Below are 19,950 nucleotides of genomic sequence, written 5' to 3' on the forward strand. Positions count from 1 at the left end.
TGAGTCCGAAGAGCCTGGCCAGTTGGAGAAACGAAAGAAGTTGGAGGACAGTGGCCAGGCAGAGGGCAGGGAGCCGGGGCGGGAGGCCCCGCCTGGCTGAGCCCACAGCGCCCACCACGGTGGACCCTGAAATTAATCTAGAGTGGTAGACATCAGAACAGCGGTGGTCAGCGGGGAGGCTGGGATTGCCTGGAACGGGCTCGAGGGGACTTTCTAATGCGAGGGAAAAATACCGTGATTAGGGTGTTGACTACATGGATGAACACGTTTATCAAAACTCAGCGAAGAGTTGTGCATATTGCTACATGTAAAATTTAGCTCAAAAACAAAATAAAAGTGCGAGGCCCCGGCTGTGAGAGCAACCGTGAGCTGGGAAAGTCGTTCTGCGGCGCCTTCCAGCTTGCTGCGCGGGCGGATACCGCAGCCCGGGGCGTGCGGTGCATCCTCTAGGGAGAGGGAGGGGGCGGGCTGGGAGAAGGAGTCCACACCCGACAGTGCCGGCAAGGCCGGTCTCGAGGATGGAGGTGAGTGGCGCCGCTCATAGCCAGAACCGAGGCTGCTGGCTCCAGCCGCCAACCCCTGTCGTCAGGGGCAACCTTGGCACTGCGCCCGCCGCCCCGCCCTTCGCGCAGACGCCAGGTGGCGGTTGGGGCGCAACTAGCCGGTTTGATTTCCCGCGGCCGGTGGAAAGGGGCGGAGGGGGGAGGGGAAAGGGGTCGCCAGCCAATGGGTTGGGCTGAGTGTGGTCACGTGATGGCCTCGGGGCGGGGCCCAGGTGTACTTACAGGGCTGCGGGTGGGGGCCTCGGCCGCGGCGCGAAGTCCGGGAGGCGGGGCCGGCGTGCGGGTCGGGGGGCTGCTCTGCTAGGATTGGCCTGTGGCCCGGAGGCGGGGCCTGCGCGCGCCGCGGCTGCGGGCTGCGATTGGCCTCGGCTCGGGGCCCGCTGCCGGCGTGCGGGCGAGGCTCGGGGCGCGAGGACCGAGCGGGGCGGCGGGTTCGCGAGCCGGGGGAGGGGCCGGGGCGGTGGCGGAGGCGGTGGCGGAGCAGGAGGTGGCGGCGGGGGCCGGTACTGGACCCGGCGGGATGAGCGAGGCGGAGGCGGCAGCGGTGGCTACAGCGGCCCCCGCGGCGACGGTGCCCGCGACGGCGGCAGGGGTGGTAGCGGTGGTGGTACCGGTGCCCGCGGGGGAGCCACAGAAAGCAGGCGGCGGGGCGGGCGGCGGCGGGGTCGGAGCCGCCACGGGCCCCGCTGCTGGGACCCCTTCAGCGCCGGGCCCTCGCACCCCTGGCAACCCGGCGACGGCGGCCTCGGGGACCCCCGCACCCCCCGCCCGGAGTCAGGCGGACAAGCCGGTGCTGGGTGAGGGGGGGGCGCGTGCCAGGGCGGCTCTAAGGGGTCGGCGGGCTGGGGGAGGGGCAACGTGGAGTCCGGTGGGGTCGGAAAGCTGAGCGGGCCTGGCCTGGAGGCTCAAAGGACTAGCTGGGCTGGGGGCAGCGGACCAAAGTGGGTTCCGCTGGTGGGAAATGCTGCTGTGCCTTCCTGGGCGGGAGGGCGTGGTCCACAGGTCCAGCTGGGACCTTGGGGTGGAGGATAAAACCTCACGGTCTGGCCACGCCCCCGGGGCGGTTGACTTGGCCTAGCTGACTCAGGTTAGTACTAGGTAAATCTCTGAGCCCCGGAAGCAGGTGCACTAGGGACCCTTATATTGGGCTAGAAAAGCCCTCAGTTATGACTGGGGGTGGGACTTCGTGGACCAGGTGAGTACCCGGTTCTAGGTGAGGGGCCTGGATTTGTCGCATATGAGGAACTTGCCTTAGAGTTGGAAGGGTTTTGAAAGCCTGAGCCTGGCTGTGTGGGCGCTTCCGTTTGGTGGATCTTGGGTAAGAATACCTTGAAGCTGCTGGGTGGAACCTGGTTGGCTTGAAGTTAAGCTTAGTAGATAATAGGGAGGTAAGTTAGATTTTGGAGTGTCTCAGAACTGAGTTCCACTCCATCTCTTCCCTCATCTTACTGTCCCCACTGCATGTCTGCCTGGCAGCAATCCAAGTCCTGGGCACTGTCAAATGGTTCAACGTCCGGAATGGTTACGGCTTCATCAACAGGTATCCGAGGAACCCAGGGAGGGGGTGGAACGGTGTCTTCCAAACTGGCCTGTGGGACTGGACACTTTCCCAGCCTCATCTCTACCCTGCCAAGGCACATGGTTGCAATGTCCAGCTGACGCTGATTAAAAGTCTAACTGCAGCACAAATGTGGGCAAGATGAAGCCTCCTCCACATCTTCAAGGGCAGCAGAGGGTTAATGATCTAGGAAGTTGGCAAACCTGGCTCTGACCCTCCCAGCTTGTCTGTCTCATCTTCTGGTTTAGTTTGCCGCCTTTGGGGCAGCATGTCCCTGCTCTCTGTGCCTCAGGGCTCCAGGCTGGAATCCTCATTTCCTGTTTCGGGCAGCACACATAGCACTCTCATAACTCATGTCCCTTAGAGAGCTGTTGGCTCATTTGAATACCCCACCTGCTGGGACTGAGGCTGGTGGGGGTGGGGAAGGAATGGGCCAGCCCAGCCAGAGGCTGCTGCTTTCTTTTTTGGCAGCCCCACCCCCTCCCAGCACTGAGAGGGGCCACAGTGGTAGATTCTGAGCAGAGCTAGGTCTCCCCCAGTGGGCCCTTCCCCAGCCTGGGCACCCTGCCCAGCCCAGCCCAGCCCTCCTGGGAGGCCCCAGTTCCCTCTAAGCAGGCTGACCTTTGTGCAGATCCAAGTGCTTTAAAGCTAGAACATTTGTTCTAGGGAAGGGTCCCTCTCTAATTCTGGAAACAGGACTCCTGGGAGGTTCTAAAGGAAAACCTCTCCACTCCTCCCCCATTGGGGTGTGAGGATAAACTGGGGTAATAGGCAAGGAAGTGATAGAGAATGATCCACTATTCTCTCTCATCCTTGACCCCTTGGTGTGTGGAGAGAGAGGCTGCCCCTGGGGTTCACCTCCAGGCCCAGGGTGAGAATCAAGTTTTGTGGCTGTTTGGAACAAGTTCTTGACACATTGTCCCCTTCTCAAACTTGTTCTGCACCTCTTCCCCAACCCCACTTTCTCACCCCTTGACTGTAGAAGGAAGGAGACAGTGGAATTTTCCAGCCATGATGGGGGTTGAGGGGGTTGGCCAGGGACAGTTACACCCAGCACTACCAGGTTCTAAGGTGCCCCTGGGGTAGAGGGTGGAGTGCTCAGCAGGTGAAGAGCTGGCCCAGCTCCTTCAAGGTGCCTTTGCCTTCACCCTCCACCCTTCTCATGAAGCCCAGGTTTTTCACTGAGATTTCAGGTATATTCTCTTCATACCAGCTTCCAAGGGCCCTGCTGGCTCTTATCTCACTCCCTGGGCCTTGTTTGCCCCCGAGCAGCCATGGAAGGCTGGAGAGAGTGGTCCCACTATCTAAGGAATGGGCAGCTAGGGAGGCTTCAGTGGAGGTGAGTCCCCCTAATGAGCCATCCTGTTCTGCAGGAATGACACCAAGGAGGACGTCTTTGTTCACCAGGTAAGAGCTAGGCTGGCTTTCTGAGGGGAGGAACCCACCCTCTCTTTGAGGGCCTTTGCCATAATCCTTAGCAGCATAGATCATGTTTTTCTAGCTTTTCTCTCACAACAGCATGCCCACCAGGAAATAGTTCCGCTCCCCATCTGCCTCAGGTGCCTGTATTAACTGCCATTGGCCCCACTTGTGTTGGGTTGTCTCTGTAAGAAGTGTACCTGTTGCCCTCCAGGCACAGCATGCTCACTACCTCCTGGGACCTGTTCAAACTACAGGAATGAATCACAGGCAGTGTTCAGAGGGAAAGGACCTAGCCTAGAGATACTTGGGTGCAGTTGTTCTCCAAGTGTGGTCCCTGCACCAGCAGCATCACCTGACATCCAAATTCTCAGGCCCCACCTCAGACCTCCTGAATCAATCAGACTTGGGGGAGGGGCCCAGCAGTCTGTTAACAAGCCCTCCAGGTGATGCTGATGCTGCCACAGTTTGAGAACCACCACTTTGGTGGAAAGAGCTCTCAGTGGGACTGAGGTAAGAAGCACAGTCCATTTTACCCACTTTGCAACTTCAGACTGTCTCTGCTTTTCGTTTGGCATTTGAGTTCCAGTTTCTTGCCTCCCTTTTTGAAATCCCTGAGGGGTAAGGGGAGGAGGGAGTGTATCCTGGGGACGGTGGTAACTGCACAATCATTCCTGAGGTCCCTCGCTTATGGCTTTTCCCCTAGTAAACTTGGACTACCTTCTTGTGCTGCCCTCTAGCCCTAGCCCACCAGTAATATGATGAAAAGAATGAAATTGGGTGGTGGACCCAGCAGGGGAGGGAGAGACCTCCGGCTTGCTGTCCTCACCTTTCTCGTGGCCTTTCCCCTACCCAGACAGCTATTAAAAGAAACAACCCCAGGAAGTTTCTGCGCAGCGTTGGAGATGGGGAGACTGTGGAGTTTGATGTCGTGGAAGGAGAGAAGGTTTGGGGGCTGCGGTGGGATACAGAGTTGACCAAACTTGTGGGAGGGTGGCCTGGAGCTCATCTCAGGCTTTGGCCCTCTGGATGCCAGCTCTTCCTCTGGCCCGTTAGCCCAGGCTGTGGGAAGGGACCGTGTTCTCATGCAGACACTGTCATCAACACTCTGGCTACTCTAAGGGATGTCTTAAAGAACATGTCCGTGTCATCAGTCAGTCATATCTGGGTTTCCTTGTAATTCACCAAGCACTTCCATGTCTGCCCTCCACATAGGGCCCTGTCCCCAGGGTCTCTTCAGCGTCAGCCCTCTGCAGCAAGATGGACGCTTGCTGCCAGACCTCTTCTCTGTCCCCACCGCCAGTCTTAAGAGGGTCCAGTAGCAGCTATTTCAAAAGGACAAGTTGCACATGTCCATACACATGCCATTGCCCCCCAGGGAGGGTGGAAAGAAGCAGAAGTTAGAGGAGCGGAGGGAAAGCTGGAGAGGCGCCTTTAGCTGGAAGAAGGGGAGGACTAATGATCCGAGCAAGTTTTGGAACGTTGTGCGTTTGTCGTTGGAGCAAGTTCTGTTTCCTCCCCATCTCCTTCCCAGGGTGCAGAAGCTGCTAATGTAACTGGGCCCGGGGGGGTGCCAGTGAAAGGCAGCCGCTATGCCCCCAATCGCCGTCGGTTCCGCCGATTCATTCCCCGGCCTCGCCCAGCTGCCCCGCCACCCATGGTGGCAGAGGCTCCATCAGGCGGGACAGAAGCAGGCAGCGAAGGGGAGCGAGCTGAAGACTCGGGGCAGCGGCCCAGACGGCGGCGCCCACCACCCTTCTTCTACCGACGGCGCTTTGTGCGAGGCCCTCGGCCCCCCAATCAGCAGCAGTCTATGGAGGTGAGGGGAACCGGGAATGTGGAAGCAGCTGCCCAAGTCCTGGGAAAGGAGTGGCAGTTGGTGAGGATAGAGACCACAGAGTCCCCAGAGGAAGCAGAGCTGAGTCCTGGGAAGAGCTGTGGAGACCTGGCTCCTGGGCACCTGGTCTTCCACCGCTCACCCCGGCCTTGGTATGTCCCCAGGGCACTGACGGGGTAGAACCCAAAGAGACAGCCCCATTGGAGGGGGACCAGCAGCAGGGAGATGAGCGTGTCCCCCCACCTAGATTCCGGCCCAGGTACCGAAGGTAAGACTCCCTCTTCAGGGCTCTATCTTCCCCTTCACCATCCAGTATTGGTCCCCAAGGGGAAGGGGACAGGAGGATGGGAAGGAGAAGAGCTAAGTCCTAGGAAGAGCCTGAGGCTAGTGGTGAGGAGGGCTGGGTAGCTGAGCGATTACTGCTTGGGTGCCCAGGGAGAAGCAGGCTCCAGGGGCTGGAAGCCTGGCTCCTGGGGGTGGGGGTGGGGATGGGGAAGCAGCTAGTCCACCCCTGCTGGAGGAGTGCTGGGAGAGAGGGCAGTGGTGAACGGGGCTCCCTGCTCCCTTCAGGGTCCCCACTTCTCTCCCCAGGCCTTTCCGCCCCAGGCCACCCCAGCAGCCTACCACAGAAGGTGGGGATGGTGAGACCAAGCCCAGCCAAGGCCCCACTGATGGTTCCCGGCCTGAGCCCCAGCGCCCACGAAACCGCCCCTACTTCCAGCGGCGAAGGCAGCAGCCCCCTGGACCCAGGCAGCCCACAGCCCCAGAGGTGAGGACCTTGGACTGTCTACCTCTGGTGGCGGGGGATGAAAGAAAAGGCTGGGGTCAACTTCCCCCTCTCCTTTCTTCCCCTCCTTCTGTCTATCCTCTTCTTTTCCCCTCTCACTCTATTCCTTTGCTCCCCTGTGTCCTGGCCCCGCCCCCACCCCACCCCTTTCTATGCAGCCTGACACCCAAGAGCCAGTACTGCTGGGCCCAGCCCTGGCAGGCACCCCACCCACCAGGAAACCCCAGCAGAGGCAATCAAGCCCATGTCACTGCCCGCAGACTTTCCTCTCAGCTCTGCTTGGAGCCACAGCACCAGCTTGTGGATGTGAACTGGGGAGGAATGGGAAGGGGCTGTGGGCATGGAAGAGACAGGTGGGAGAAGGTGGAAGTTGGGGGCTCTAAAGGACAAGAGAGTCTCAGTTGAACACCCCTGTTCTCTAGACCTCAGCCCCCATCAACAGTGGGGACCCCACCACCACCTTACTGGAGTGATTCCAACTCAGAGGACACCCAGAGCTACCATCTGGTGAGTGGCTGTTCCTGGGGAGGCCCAGGGCATGTAGCCGAGAGAGCAGGGGACTGGGTTGTCATAAGTGGCTATCATGACTGCCCATTTCTTTTTCTCTCTCAGGTATCTGCCAGTTTTTCCAACTGACCTGTATCCTACCCAGGATCCCCCTCCCCCCTTTCCCATAATTCATGACATCAAAACACCGGCTTTCCCCCCTTTTCCTTGAGATTCAGGAGGGCCAAAGCAACAGCCTTTTGCTTTTTTTTTTTCTCTCCCCTACCAAGGGTTGAAGGAAGGGATCCATCCTTATTGTTCAGAGGCACCACCTCCCTCCCCTAAATCAGGCTGAGAAGGAACCAGCCAGCTCTTACCTCCTCCTGGTTGTTTTTCTTTCCCATTCCAGTTTATTTTTTGTTTCCCCTCTCCCCCTGCCCCCTACCTCTGACGCCATTTTATGAACTGTCATGTGCCACCTGAGCCTCCAGTAAAAACAAAAACAGGCTTTCCTGTGGTCCTGGTCTCTGCCTCTTTTCTGTTTGGAGACTCGCCGATCGATCACTGACTGCTGAAGGCGGGAAGAGGCGGATGTGGGGCAGTGGGCAGGCCCTGCTCTGGAATCCCTGTGGCTGCGTTTCTAGCTGTGCAGCCTGAGCAAGTGCTTCCACCCCTGTGAGAGTCACTTTCCCCCTCTGTAAGAGGGGCCTTCCTCCCTTGCAGGACGAGTGTTCTGTAAGGTGCCGAGAGCAGTGTCTGGCACGTGCAGCTACAACTTATGGAGCATTGACTATTAATAAAGCAACGACTAGAACTATAAGCGGGGGCATGAGTGACAGCACCCAGAGGAATCTGCAGCCTCGGGCTAGGGCAGGCTAGAGAGGAGGCAGGGCGGGGAAGGGAAGTCACGGTCCCTGTCCCAGCCATCCTTGAGTGCCTCCACATGACAGGACGCTCGTCTCAAACAGTGACTTTATATACGTATCTATATATATACATTCAGTACAACAAACCTTCAGTTTCTTCTCCCTACTCCTTTTTCAAACATATACAAAAATATCTGAAGGGTCCTCCCAGCCCAGTGTTTACAGGCAGCCTTTCAAATCCCTCTTTCCTTTAGTTGGTCAAAAGTCTGTGGGTGCAACACCCTTCCAGGATGAGGGAGGATGAAAGAGCTGGGACCCCCGCCTGGCAGCCTTGGGGAGCAGTCAGGGTAGGACCCAGAGCCCTAAGTCGAGAGGCGGGAGCCTGCTGTCCCTTCTTGTCGCCACATATGGGCACGTGTTCCCTCTCGCCCTGGAAGGTCGAGCGAGAGGACTGAGCCTGCAGTGAGAGAGGTGAGGTTAGACCTTGGGAGGGTGCGTCCTTTGCCCTGGAGGGGTCAGGACAGACCACCCCTTCACCCAGAGTCTATGTGGCAAGAATTCAGAGAAAGTGCCAGTGAGTAGGAGGAGTCCAAGGTGGCAGGAAACTCAATTTCTCTTCTCCAGTCCTGCTCTTGGCTTCAGTTCCCCTCCACTAAAAAGTCAGTCCTAGAGCCTCCCCTCCCTCCAATCCCCCTTCTCTAGCAGGGGGACGAAGTATACTGGAGCTGAGGCTGGGAGGGGTGGGGGTGGACTATGGAGGAAGGAGGGGACGAGAGGGGAGAATGGCCCACCCTGATGGCCACAGCCTAACCACAACACATAAATAATCCAAGAGTCACACGAGGGGAATGAGGGGGTGCTCAGACCACCCTTCCCTCCAGCTTCCCAATTCCACCAGGCTGCAGGGTTTTCTCCACCCTGGAAGTAATGGGGAAGAGAAGGTTAAAGTGCTGCAGAGGAAGGAGGGGACTCGGGGCGTAGAGAGCTCTGGCTCTCCCACTCCTGCCTGCCCTCAGTCATTCTCGTCTGGCCCTAAGTACTCCAGTTCCGTGCTGGGCTTCACCTCCTGCTCTAAAAGAGATGGTGTCCGGCGGAAGGTGGCTGAGATCTGGTCAAACGTCCGGCCTCGGGTTTCAGGCACTCTTAAGAAGGTGAAGATGAAGAAGCCAAGCAGGAGGACCGCAAATAGAAGGAAGACGTAGGGACCCATAGCATCCTGGGACAGGTGGAGAAAGAAGTGTTGACAGAGAGGAGGGAGGGGTGGTCTCAGGCAAGCCAGGAACTAAAGACCCTCATAGGGAGCTGGGATACTGCAGAAAGCAAGTGGCTCCTTTGCAGAGCAATGGAAATTACCAGGAATGAGAATTTAGTGAAAAAAGGATTCTCTGAATCCCAACTCTCCTATAGGTTTTCGCTTTCTTTACTATCCTGAGTTACTGAACTCAGGGTGGATTCCCAGACATTTGCAGTATTAATATGAAGTTTATAATTTTATTCCTAGTCGAAATAAGTTATGCCACTAGTTTGTTTTGAAGACACCTCTGTTGCTATCCAATCTAGCTTAGCTCCCTTCTTTCACTTGATTCTGGGGGAGCAAGTGGTCTTCAGGGCCCACATGGTCCACCAAAGTGACCCCCAGACCAGCAGTCTGTGGGCTGGGGGAGTCCCTGGCTGGAAAGCAAGTGGGCTAGCTGTGAGTTGCCCTCCTCTGGCTTATGGTGTGGGAAAAGGGGACAGGGGCAGGAGACCTACCGCGACATACTGGAAACCCATGCCAATGATGAAGTTGCACGTCCAGTTGGAGAAGCCAGCCACAGCCATGGCTGCTGGGCGGGGTCCCTGACTGAAGAGCTCAGCCACGATGAACCAAGGGATGGGGCCAGGGCCAATCTCAAAGAACGCCACAAAGCCAAAGATGGCCACGATGGAGACGTAGCTCATGGCTGGAACTCGCTCCTGGGCGGCCAAGCAGGAAGGGTGGGAAATTCAGGTCAGGTCTTTCTGAATCTTCCTTTGCCCTCAACCCAGAGAACTGAAATCTATTCCTCCCAGAAGCTCGTGGGGGAGCCTGCCACCCATGGTTGGAACAGGGAATTGAGCATTTCTGAGCTCTGACATTCAGCTGGCTGCCCTATGCCAATTCAGGGCAGAGGGAACGTTATAGTCTCTCAGCTTGTTTTTTTTGCTGAGGAAGATTCGCCTTGAGCTAACATCTGTGCCAGTCTTCCTCTCTGTTTTAATATGTGGGCTGCCAGCACAGCATGGCTGCTAACAGAGCGTGAACCAAACCTGAGCCGCCGAAGCGGAGCGCGCTGAACTTAACCACTAGGCCACTGGGGCTGGCCCTCTCAGCTCTTATGATGGCTGATTCCCCCTTCATTCTAAAGCTGGGTCCTTAAGAATTGTTGTTCCTGAGGCTTGACAGTGGCTCTCCTTCCTGGCTGCCAGAATTGTGCTACAGCTTCCTCCCAGAATGGGAGAAAGTACAGCCTGGGTCCCACAGGAGCACAGACCATGGAGCTGGCACAAGGGCTGGCCTCAGAATGGAAGGCATGTAGGTTGAGGAGGGGCCTTGGCTGCCCACAGAGCCTCTTGGGGCAAGTCCCATGAGTTGGGCCTCTGGTCCCCTTCCCTCTCCCAAGGCCTCACCAGCAGAAGCAGAGCCACGGTCATCAAGATTGCACAGCCACACATTCCTGCCAGGCCCAGGAGATGGAGTGTCCGGCGCCCAGCCCGTTCTACCAAGAACACCTGTGGGGAGAGGCAGGGCTTGGCAGGGGGTCTTCAGTGCATGGGAAGTAGGAGGGGTTGGGTAGGTGGAGGCCACCAAGAGTAGGACCTCCAGAACACCCAGGGATGTGAAGCCAATGGTGGAGGCCCTTCCAGAGGCCGGCAGTTACCGAAACCAAGGTGAAGACTGTGTTGACCACACCAGCTCCTATGGTGGCATAGGCTGGCTTCCCTACGCCTGCCGTCTCGAAGATGCTGGTTGAATAATAGAAAACCTAGAGGTGGGGGAGAAGAAAAGGAGATGGCAGGGATGTCTCTTCCTCCCTTGCAGCCACATCAAGATGGACTGACCCTGAGGTTTTTTTTTTTTTTTAATTTTTATTTCTTTATTTATTTTTCCCCCCAAAGCCCCAGTAGATAGTTATATGTCATAGCTGCACATCCTTCTAGTTGCTGTACGTGGGATGCGGCCTCAGCATGGCTGGAGAAGTGGTGCGTCGGTGAGCGCCCGGGATCCGAACCCGGGCCGCCAGCAGCGGAGCGCGCGCACCCAACTGCTAAGCCACGGGTCCGGCCCCGACCCTGAGTTTTTTTTTGTTTGTTTGTTTTTTGTGAGGAAGATCGGCCCTGAGCAAACATCTGCCAATCCTCCTCTTTTTTTGCTGAGGAAGATCCATGCCCACCTTCCTCTACTTTATATGGGACACCGCCACAGCATGACTCGACAAGCAGTGCGTCGGTGCACGCCCGGGATCCGAACCGGCAAACCCCGGGCCGCCGCAGCGGAATGTGCGCACTTAACCGCTTGTGCCACCGGGCCAACCCTGACCCTGAGTTTTAACAGAGGGGGCTGGCGCCCTTCTCCCCTTCTCTTGGGCTGTTCCCTAACCCTTGCCCCTCCCCGAGGTGCTGCACACATACAGCGTTGATGCCCGACAGCTGCTGGCTGAGCTGTAGCACAATTGCGATGACTAGGGGCTGCCGGTGGACATGGCTGCCCAGGAGCTGGAGCAGGGACAGTGGCCGCTCACGCTCCAGCTTCCGCTTCTCTTCCTTCATCTCAGCCAGCACTCCAGACACGTCAGCCCAGCCCGTCAGGCGCTTCAGACCTGGAGGTGAGGAGGGTCAGGCCTGAGACGGCAGGGAGGGGCCCTGGGGGGAGAGGTGCTAGCAAGATGGGGTGGAAGCTCACTCTTTCTGGCGGGCCCCTCCAGGTTCCGGATGATGTAGAGGTAGCGGGGGCTTTCTGGGCAGAAGGGCAACAGGACCAGCTGCAGGAGGGCAGGCAGCACTGTGATGCCCAGGAGCAGTGGCCATAGGGTGGCAGTGCCCAGCAGGGACTCCAAGCCTAGCACCTGTGGGAGAAGGATGGGAAGGAGGGCAGGCCATTCAGCCTGTTCCCCAGAGCCCCACCAAACCCCTGCCTCGTCCCCCATGAGGCCAGGTCCAGTCACCTGGGCAATCAGAATGCCAATGACGATGGCCAGTTGGTTGAGCGTCCCCAAGGCACCCCGAAGGTGAGTAGGGGCGATCTCTCCCACGTACATGGGCACCAGCCCCGACGTCAGCCCTGGGCAGAGAGAAGAAGAGAGGGCTGAGGGCAGTTGCCCACTCCCACCCCCAAGCCCAGGGATGGTGAAAGAGAGCAAGGCACTGGGCAGGCCATGGTGCCTGTGGGTACCTGAGTAGGCGCCAATGAGGAACCGTCCAAGAATGAGCATCTCATAGGAGGCAGCAGCGTTGGCCAGGCCCATGAGGCTGCCCCCCAGCACTGCCAGGGCATTGTTGACCAGCATTGCCCTCTTCCTGACAGGCAAAGAGTGGGGCCATGAGAGTCAGGGCACCCACGCTGTGGCTCCCTTCCTGTCTCCCACCCTTGTCCTTCAGCCTCATACCTTCCCAGCCACTGAGAGATGATGCCAATGAGGAAGGAGGAGATCATGCCGCCCACAGAAAAGATGGCCACGGAGAGAGCCCAGAGGGTGGTGAGGGTGCCTGGTGGGATGGTGCTCGGCCCCTCAGGCCCCTGCCTCCCCAGCCACGTCTCATTGTAGCTCTGTTCAATCACCTGGGGGCACAGCATAGGAGTGATGTGCTGCAGACCCTTGCCTCTCTGCTCACCCCTGACATCCCTGCCTCCTTGTTTGGGCACCCCCACTCTGCCGGCTGCAGGCCCCTCACCTTCTGCGGGGCATTGATGACCCCAATGTTGTAGCCGAACTGCAGGGAGCCAAGCACAGCAGAGAATACTGCGAGGACCAGGGTCCCAGTGACTCGCTGCTGGGGGGGTTCCCCATCCTGGGCAGGCAGAAGCAGAGAAGAGGCATGTCACATGGAATAGTGGTTCCTTTCCTTTCTCCAGGGGCCCAGGCCCAGCAGGGGCCTTAAGATGCTGGGTTCCATCCAACATGCTGGGTGAGAGAAACTGGGCCATATTAGGAATCATGAGAAGAGCTCAGTGTAAACAGAAGCAGGAAGAACCCGACAGAAACCAGGGCATGGAGGAGAAACTGGATGTTTGAGATCAGCAGGCAGAGAAATGTTTGGGACCTAGGTCTCACCATTCCTCTGTGACCTTGGGACGGGCTTGGCCTTGAGAGACCTAAGTTCAGATTTGTGTGACCTTGGGCAAATCCCTTCCCCACTTTGAACTAGGCTTCCTCTAGCTTAAGGGAGACAGGGCTGACGTCCCTGCTTTGCCTACCTGTCAGTGAAAGTGTGAAAATCAAAATCAAACAGTAACAGTATCCCTGACAGCGCTGGTTTTATAAACTGACATGAGCATTATCATCATCAGCCTCCGTCCTCTTCCCTCCCCTCTGGGGTTTCTCTCAGCGGCTCCTGGAAGCCCCCACCCAACAGGTTCAAGAAGGGCAATTCCAAAAAGGACATCGCGGTCATTCCTTCCAGCCTATGGCCCTTGGGGTGGCCTTCTCTGTCTCCGCCCCGGCCTCCCCTCCCCCTCTAAGCTCCAACGAAGGGCGGGGGACCATGCCCGACTTTTGCCTGGGAGAGTCATGCCCATGGGGGCGGGAAGGTAGTGTGAGGGGCGGTGGCGGTGGTGGCCGCTGGCGGCACAGATTGTCTCCATGCGGAAACCTGAGCTGGGGGAGGGGGGGCTGACACTCCCCTCTGCCCCTCCACCAACGGTGGGGCCAAGGGAAAGTTCAGCGTCCGGGAGGACGGCCAGAAGTGGGGGTGGGGACCCACGGAGAGCCTCCGGTCCTCGAAAAACTGCCCGTGAGCAGGGACAGACGGACAGCTCCTGGAGGGCAAGACCCGCCTGGATCTGCTTTCTCAAGCTGGATCGAGGGCAGGGTGTTCCCGATCCTGGCGCAACGCGCCAAATACTAGAGAAGGGGGCGAACCCCGGACTCGCAGAATCCAGTTGTGGCCCGTCCCCATGGATGGTACCCCAGACCCACTCTGCCTCTCGGAGGGACTGTAATCCGACTGTCACGGGTTGGCCAGCCGGGGTATAAATAGCCAGGCCCCCACCCCCACCCCCTGCGCCTGCGCAGGGACCGCCCCTTAGCTGACCCCAACTGCGACCCCAGCCCAAAAAAAAGCGGGACCGGTGCCCCCGTCCCGCCCCCGCATGCTGAATCCTACTTCTGAGCCGATCTGTTGGAAGCCCGACGGCATCTCGTCTTAGGAGCTGGAGGCAGCAGGAACTGCAGTAGACGAGAGGGGGGCGACTGCGGGTCTGCGGCCCCGGCCTCGCTGGCAGAGGGCGCGGGGGCGACGGGGGTCCCGGAGCGATGTGCGGAGCGCGGACCTCGCGGGACCCACAGCCACAAGCCAAGGAGCCAGAGAGCAGCTCCCGGGGATCTGGCCCAGCGGGGCTGGGGGGAAAAGACCCGAGGCGCCCCCGCAGCCCCCCGGCCACGCCCTTCACAACACCCATTGGCCAGGAGCCCGCACACCCCAGAAGGCCACGCCCCCTCCCGGGGGTTTAGAGTTTGGCGGAGTGGTCGGATCGGCCAGCGAGGCCACGCCCCCTAGCGTGCTCGGCGAGACACACCCCTCGGGTTCCCGCCAGCATCCGGCTGGGAAGGTTTGAGACAAGCGTCCTTCGAGCTCAGAAGGCCCCGCCCCTCCTCTTGTGAAGACTCCGCCCACCAGCCCAGGTTATGGGCCAAAGAAGCGACTTAGAGCGACGAAGAAGCGACAGCGGGGTCCGAGAGGAGGGGATGGGCCAGGTATACTTGCCCTGGAGAGAACTCGGGCGGCTTGAGACTCGGCGCGCGAGGCGGGCGCGGGGTGGGTGAGGAGCAATGGCCTGAAGTAACCCGGAGCATTTATTTTTAGCTCCCACGTCGGGAGACGCCAAATGTCAGGTCCCGGGTGTCCCGGCTTGTCCCAGGCGGGGGAGGGCAGGGAGATGGAGCCTTAAAGGGTCCATTACACGCTTCCTACGCAGAGGTGGCCCTAGGGGACAGGAAATTCCGCTCCTGGTGAGTCGAGGGTCTGGGCTTGGTGGTCCACTTTCCTTGCATCCCAGCTCCGGGCACTGTCCATTTGGACCTTGCCCTCCACTTGCTCCCCACTTTCCTTTCTGGAGGAGGCCCGAGAGACAGGTGGTCACACCAACCACTCCACCACTCCTGAGGTCCCTGAGTCGCCACTCATGTGCTGACCGCGTGGACAACTTGGACACGCTCTCTGGAGGCTGCTCGGGGTTTGAATTCCCAGTTAAAACCTGCACAGCGAGGAGGGCGCGACCTACAGTCGGCGAGTCCTGAGAGCAGCGGAACACTCCGAATACCCAGGGCGCGCGGCTCCGAAGCGTGGGACTGTAGTGCCACCTGGAGGGAGAGCGAGGCTCCGCAGCGGATCGGGCCAGGATAGTCTCTGGCCCACGGTCCCTCGCCATTCTACCTCTCTAAGGCTTCAGTTACATCTAACCCACGCCTCATTCTGGAGCTCTAGATCCGAGTGTTCAGCTACCGCCTGGATGGGGCAGCTCACATGATCAGCATGTCCAAACCTGCTCCTCCTCCTGACTTTCTTATCCCAGTGAATGGTCCCGTTAGCCATCCTGTCACTCCTATCAGAATCCTGGAAGTCATGCTTGATTCCTCCTCTCCTGCACCCCACTTTATTCGGTTTTACCGACATTGGTGTTTTGACCTCCTAAACTCACATTCATCTCATTTTCTCCACCTGTAATGCTGCCACTTTGGTCCAGCCCACCACCTGACTGACTGGTCTTCCTGCCCCTCCTCTTCCCTTACAATGGAGGGCAGAGTACAATAGTACAAAAAGTTCAGTCTCATCACTCCCACCCCCCAAAACACTGGCTCTTTGTTGCCCCCACCGTCAAATTCAAACCCCTTTTCAGAGTGAACAAAACCTCCTGCCTTTCCTATCTCTGCCTCACCTTCTATCCTCTCCAAGTTTTAATACCTAACTCCTTCTTGTACTCAGAAGACACAGTGCAGTTCCACTCCTTGGTGCCTTTGTCATACTAATCCCTCAGTCTGGAACACCAGAGGACTCCTATTCATCCTTCAAAAAATCCTCACCCCCTCTGTGAAACTTCCCTTGGCTTTCCTCCAGAAAGCTGTGTCCCCAATGTAGTATGTTGTCATCATTTCTTCTCTGTACTTCAGGCTTGAGGGCAGAAAGTCATCTTGTTTACCTCTGTATCCCCAGCACCCAGCCTAGGGGCTGGCACTCAGTAAATGTTTGTCGAATGAATGAAATGAAGGTCTGCTCCTGATGGCCAAGAGTGCAGATTGGGGAGCAATCACAAAGGAGAACAGCTTTGTGATTTGGTGAATGGCTCCACCTATCTGACTAAGGGGATATAGATGAAGAACTAAGGTCTGAACGTTGAGGAGAACCAGTCATTTATGAGCAGAAAGGAACAGAGGCAATTGATGGAAGCAGAGAGGGACGGATCAGGAAGGTAAAAGGAGAACCAGGGATGCTGGAGTACTACAAAGGGAGGAGGGCAAGGAGAGGGGAAAAGCCTTGAAAGAAAGGGGCCGAGAGGAAAAAGAGACTAGGAGGGAGGGCAGAGGTTGGGGGCAGGTGACCAGTCAGTGTAGTAGGTAGAGTCCAGGGCTGGGGTCCAGCACCCTGGGGTCTGTCCTGCCCCTTGGGGGGGGCAAGGCACATCCCTGCTGTCATTCAGATGCTTTGTTTCTGATGCTTCTCAGGGACCCTTCTAGGAGTTTAAACCCCAGGGAAAGTGGAATCAAGAAAAGCCAGTCAGAGCTAGACATAGGAGATGGAGTAGTTTAAAGAGCGTGGAGAAAGTGTTGGGGAAATAGAAGAGGAGGGAAAAGAGGAATAAGGAGAGAGTTGGGAGAGAAGAAGAAAAATGTCCTGGAAGGGGGGGTAAGGGGTTGATTGATAGAGGATTGGAAAGGAGGGAGAGACACATGACACAAGTGAGAACTTTGCACTGGAGCATGTGTATGTGTGTGTGTGTGAGTGTATGTGTGTGTTGATCTTGCATAGTAATCCTTGGCCTGTTTGATCTCAGAACCAATTGTAGCCCTTCCTAAATTCTGCCCTATATTGTGGGGAGCTAATTCCTGCAGGTTTTTGTTTTCTAAGCTCCTGTGTTCAGTGCCTTCTGGCTGGATTCAGCCCATGGTAGGTGAGTGATCGGAGGGCAGGAGAAAGCCAGGATGTTTCTCTCTCCCTCTCTCTGCCTCCAGTTCCTACTCTACAGACCCACTTTGCTTCCAGCTTCCAGAGGGAAACCTTGACTCTTGAGCTCCAGCAATGTTATCTCCTCCCTTTGTCCCTTCACTGCATTTTGTCTATATATTAGGGTCTCAGGTGCAGAGAATTGAATTAATGACACTGTTCTTGGTACATTGTTTTCACTGATCTATGTCTTATTTTGTTTTTATTTTAAAACTATTCTCTTTTATTTCCATACCCATTTCTCATTTGTCTTCACTCAAAAGGCAGCCATTCCAAGCATTTAATATGCTCACTTTTTTTGTTTCTGCTCTTGCAAAATATGAGTTGTTTTATGTGCAGACATTTTTAATTTATGTAAATAGCATCTTGTTATACATTTCATTCTGATCTTACCTATTTTCAGTAAGCACTATGTTTTTAAAAACCCACTCATGTTCTGTGATTATCTAATTTATTGTTGCATAATACTCCACAGTATCAGTCACACCACATTTGACTTGCTCACAATCTCAATGATGAGCACCCATGTGACCTCCAGTTCCCAACCGCAAGAAATAATATGGCAATGAACATTTTCATACAAGGTCCATTACGGAGTCCTATGAGAACTACTTTGGGAGATGTATCTCTGCCTATGCCCATGTCTATGTCTTTATTTATGTCTGTCTCCAGGAGTGGAATTGCTGAGTCATAGGGTATACTTATACCTAACTTGACTAAGTACTACCAGCTCGCTCGTCACAATGGCTGTCCCAGTCTCCACTTCCATCAGCGGTGTGGGAGGGTTTTGCCACCACCACCTCTCAGTCAGCATCCACCCGGAGGCAGCAGAGTTAAGGATTCTGGGTCCAAACTGCCTGAGTTTGAGCCCCAGCTCTGACACTTACTAACTTTGTGCCCTTGGGAAAGATACCTAAGCTCTTTGCGCCTAATTCACTTCATCTGTAAAATGAGAAGGGAGATAATAATAGTATCTGCATCTTAGGGTTTTAATAAAGGTGAATAATGTAATACTCATATAGTGCTTAGAATAGATTGAATTGAATAAGGTTTTTTGTTTTTATTTTTTAAAACAGCTTTATTGAAATATAACTGACAAATAAAGTGCACATACATATTTAAAGCATACAATTTGATAAGTTTTGACATACATAAACATCCGTGACGCCACCCCACAATCAAGATAATGAACATATCCATTACCCCCAAAGTTTCCTTGTACCTCTTTGTAATCCCTCCCTTCAGCCTTTTCCCCCACCCTCTAGGCAACCACTGATCTGCCTTCTGTCATTATAGACTAGTTTGCATTTTCTAGAATTGTATATAAATAGAATCATACAGAATGTACTCTTTTTGTCTGGCTTTTTTCACTTAATTACTGAGATTCATCTATGCTGTTGTGTGGATCAAGAGTACATTCCTTTTTATTGCTGAATATTATTGATTTGATTATCAATAATAATCAATTTGATTATGCATTCAACTATTGATGGACATTTGGGTTATTTCAGTTTTAGGCTTTTATAAATAAAGCTGCTAGGAACATTCATGTGCAAGTCTTTGTATGGACATACGCTTTCACTTCTCTTGGAAAACATCTAGGAGTAGAATGGCTGGATTATATGATAGGTGTTTATTAACTTTTCATGAAACTGCACAACTCTTTTCCAAAGTGGTTGTAACCATTTTACATTCACACCAGCAACGTATGAGGGTTCCAGTTCCTCTGCTCCCTCACCAGCATTGAAGAGGGTCAGTCTTTTTAAATCCAGAATGGACTATACAAGATTTTAATCAAATACATGAGAAATTATTTGGATTTCTAGTATTTGTCAGTTCAGTAGGTGAACAGCGATATCTTACTGCAGTTTTCTCTGATTACTTATGCCTTGGAGCATCCCTTTAAACTCTTGTTAGCACCTTGGCTTTCTTCTTTTGTAAATTCCCTCCTTATAGTCTCTGCCTGCTTTCTCTTGAAGTATTTTTCTTGCTGATTGACAAGACATTAAAAAAAAATCAGTTCTTTGTCAGATTTGGACATTGCAAATATTTTCTATCATTCTATGTCTGCCTATTAATTTTTCCCTGGTGAGCTTCATTGAATAGAAATCCTTAATTTTGATGCAATCAAATGGATCATTTTTTCCCTTATCATTTGTGATTTTGAAAATGTACATATCTTTTCCATCTCTGCACCATTCAAAGATATTCTTTTGTATTTTCTTCCAATAACTTTATAGTTTTACTCTTCACATTTAGGTCTCTTTAATCCACCTAGAGTACATTCTTATTTGGGGGGCTAGGGATCCAATTTATTTTTCTCTTATTGAGCCACATATCAAATTCTGATATATAAAAGTGTCTGCCTTTGGGTTGTATTCTGTTCCATTGGTGTTTCTGTCTGTTCTTGCACTAATATTACATTGTTATTGTTGCTGTTTTTCAGGATGCTTTGTAGCAAGTTTAAATTTCTGGAAGGGCAAAACCCCTCTTGTTACTCTTTCATTTCGAAGTTGACTTAACCTTCTGGGGGTCTTTTATTGCTCCATACAATTTTGGGGGTAAACTCATCAAGACTTTTAATGAAAAAAAGGTGGATTTATTGATAATATATCAAATTATAGATTATTCTGGAGACAACTAATATCTTTATAATGTTAAATGATCCCATTTAAGAGCATGGATTATTTCTCTATTTATTCAGGTCATCTTTTATGTCCTTTACTTGAATTAAAAAATTTTTTCTACTGAGGTTTTGTGAACACTTGGTTAATTCCTAGATGCTTTATAATTTTTGTCACTGATGCAAATGAATGTTATTTTTTATTACATTTTCTGATGATTATTGCTGGTGTAGTAAAATACTAGTGATTTTTTTCTGTAGGTTGATTTTGTATACAGCAACCTTGCTGAACACCCTTGCTAGTTCTGTCTCTCTGTTGATTCTATTTGCTTTTCTAAGTAAATGATTATGTCATCTGCAAATCAATTTTATTTTGTCCCTTTCAATCTTTGCACTACTTCTTTCTTTTCTTTCC

General features: G+C 54.3%; 2 protein-coding genes across 4 annotated transcripts; one reads left to right on the plus strand and one right to left on the minus strand.

The window, feature by feature from the left end:
- The first annotated feature begins 1,052 nt into the window (after positions 1 to 1,052).
- YBX2 (Y-box binding protein 2) lies at positions 1,053 to 7,167 on the plus strand. Of its 2 annotated transcripts, none has more exons than XM_058559874.1 (9): positions 1,053 to 1,360; positions 2,040 to 2,103; positions 3,495 to 3,528; positions 4,397 to 4,486; positions 5,075 to 5,359; positions 5,542 to 5,645; positions 5,948 to 6,146; positions 6,587 to 6,671; positions 6,777 to 7,167. In XM_058559874.1, the coding sequence occupies exons 1-8, from the start codon at positions 1,084 to 1,086 to the stop codon at positions 6,635 to 6,637; spliced, it is 1,104 nt and encodes a 367-aa protein (XP_058415857.1). In that variant the 5' UTR covers positions 1,053 to 1,083; the 3' UTR covers positions 6,638 to 6,671; positions 6,777 to 7,167. The 2 variants fall into 2 exon arrangements, with proteins under 2 accessions (XP_058415857.1, XP_058415858.1); XM_058559875.1 differs by having other exon boundaries at positions 5,969 to 6,146.
- SLC2A4 (solute carrier family 2 member 4) lies at positions 7,060 to 14,079 on the minus strand. Of its 2 annotated transcripts, XM_058559872.1 has the most exons (11): positions 13,859 to 14,079; positions 12,428 to 12,544; positions 12,142 to 12,314; positions 11,928 to 12,052; positions 11,701 to 11,816; positions 11,439 to 11,601; positions 11,168 to 11,355; positions 10,417 to 10,521; positions 10,166 to 10,267; positions 9,269 to 9,472; positions 7,060 to 8,732 (listed from the first exon to the last, which is right to left on the minus strand). In XM_058559872.1, the coding sequence occupies exons 1-11, from the start codon at positions 13,889 to 13,891 to the stop codon at positions 8,529 to 8,531; spliced, it is 1,530 nt and encodes a 509-aa protein (XP_058415855.1). In that variant the 5' UTR covers positions 13,892 to 14,079; the 3' UTR covers positions 7,060 to 8,528. The 2 variants fall into 2 exon arrangements, with proteins under 2 accessions (XP_058415855.1, XP_058415856.1); XM_058559873.1 differs by lacking the exons at positions 11,928 to 12,052; positions 12,428 to 12,544; positions 13,859 to 14,079 and having other exon boundaries at positions 12,142 to 12,204.
- Positions 14,080 to 19,950: the final 5,871 nt, after the last annotated feature.

The sequence above is a fragment of the Diceros bicornis genome, chromosome 18 (genome assembly GCF_020826845.1).
Source record: "Diceros bicornis minor isolate mBicDic1 chromosome 18, mDicBic1.mat.cur, whole genome shotgun sequence".
Classification (NCBI taxonomy): Eukaryota; Metazoa; Chordata; class Mammalia; order Perissodactyla; family Rhinocerotidae; genus Diceros; species Diceros bicornis.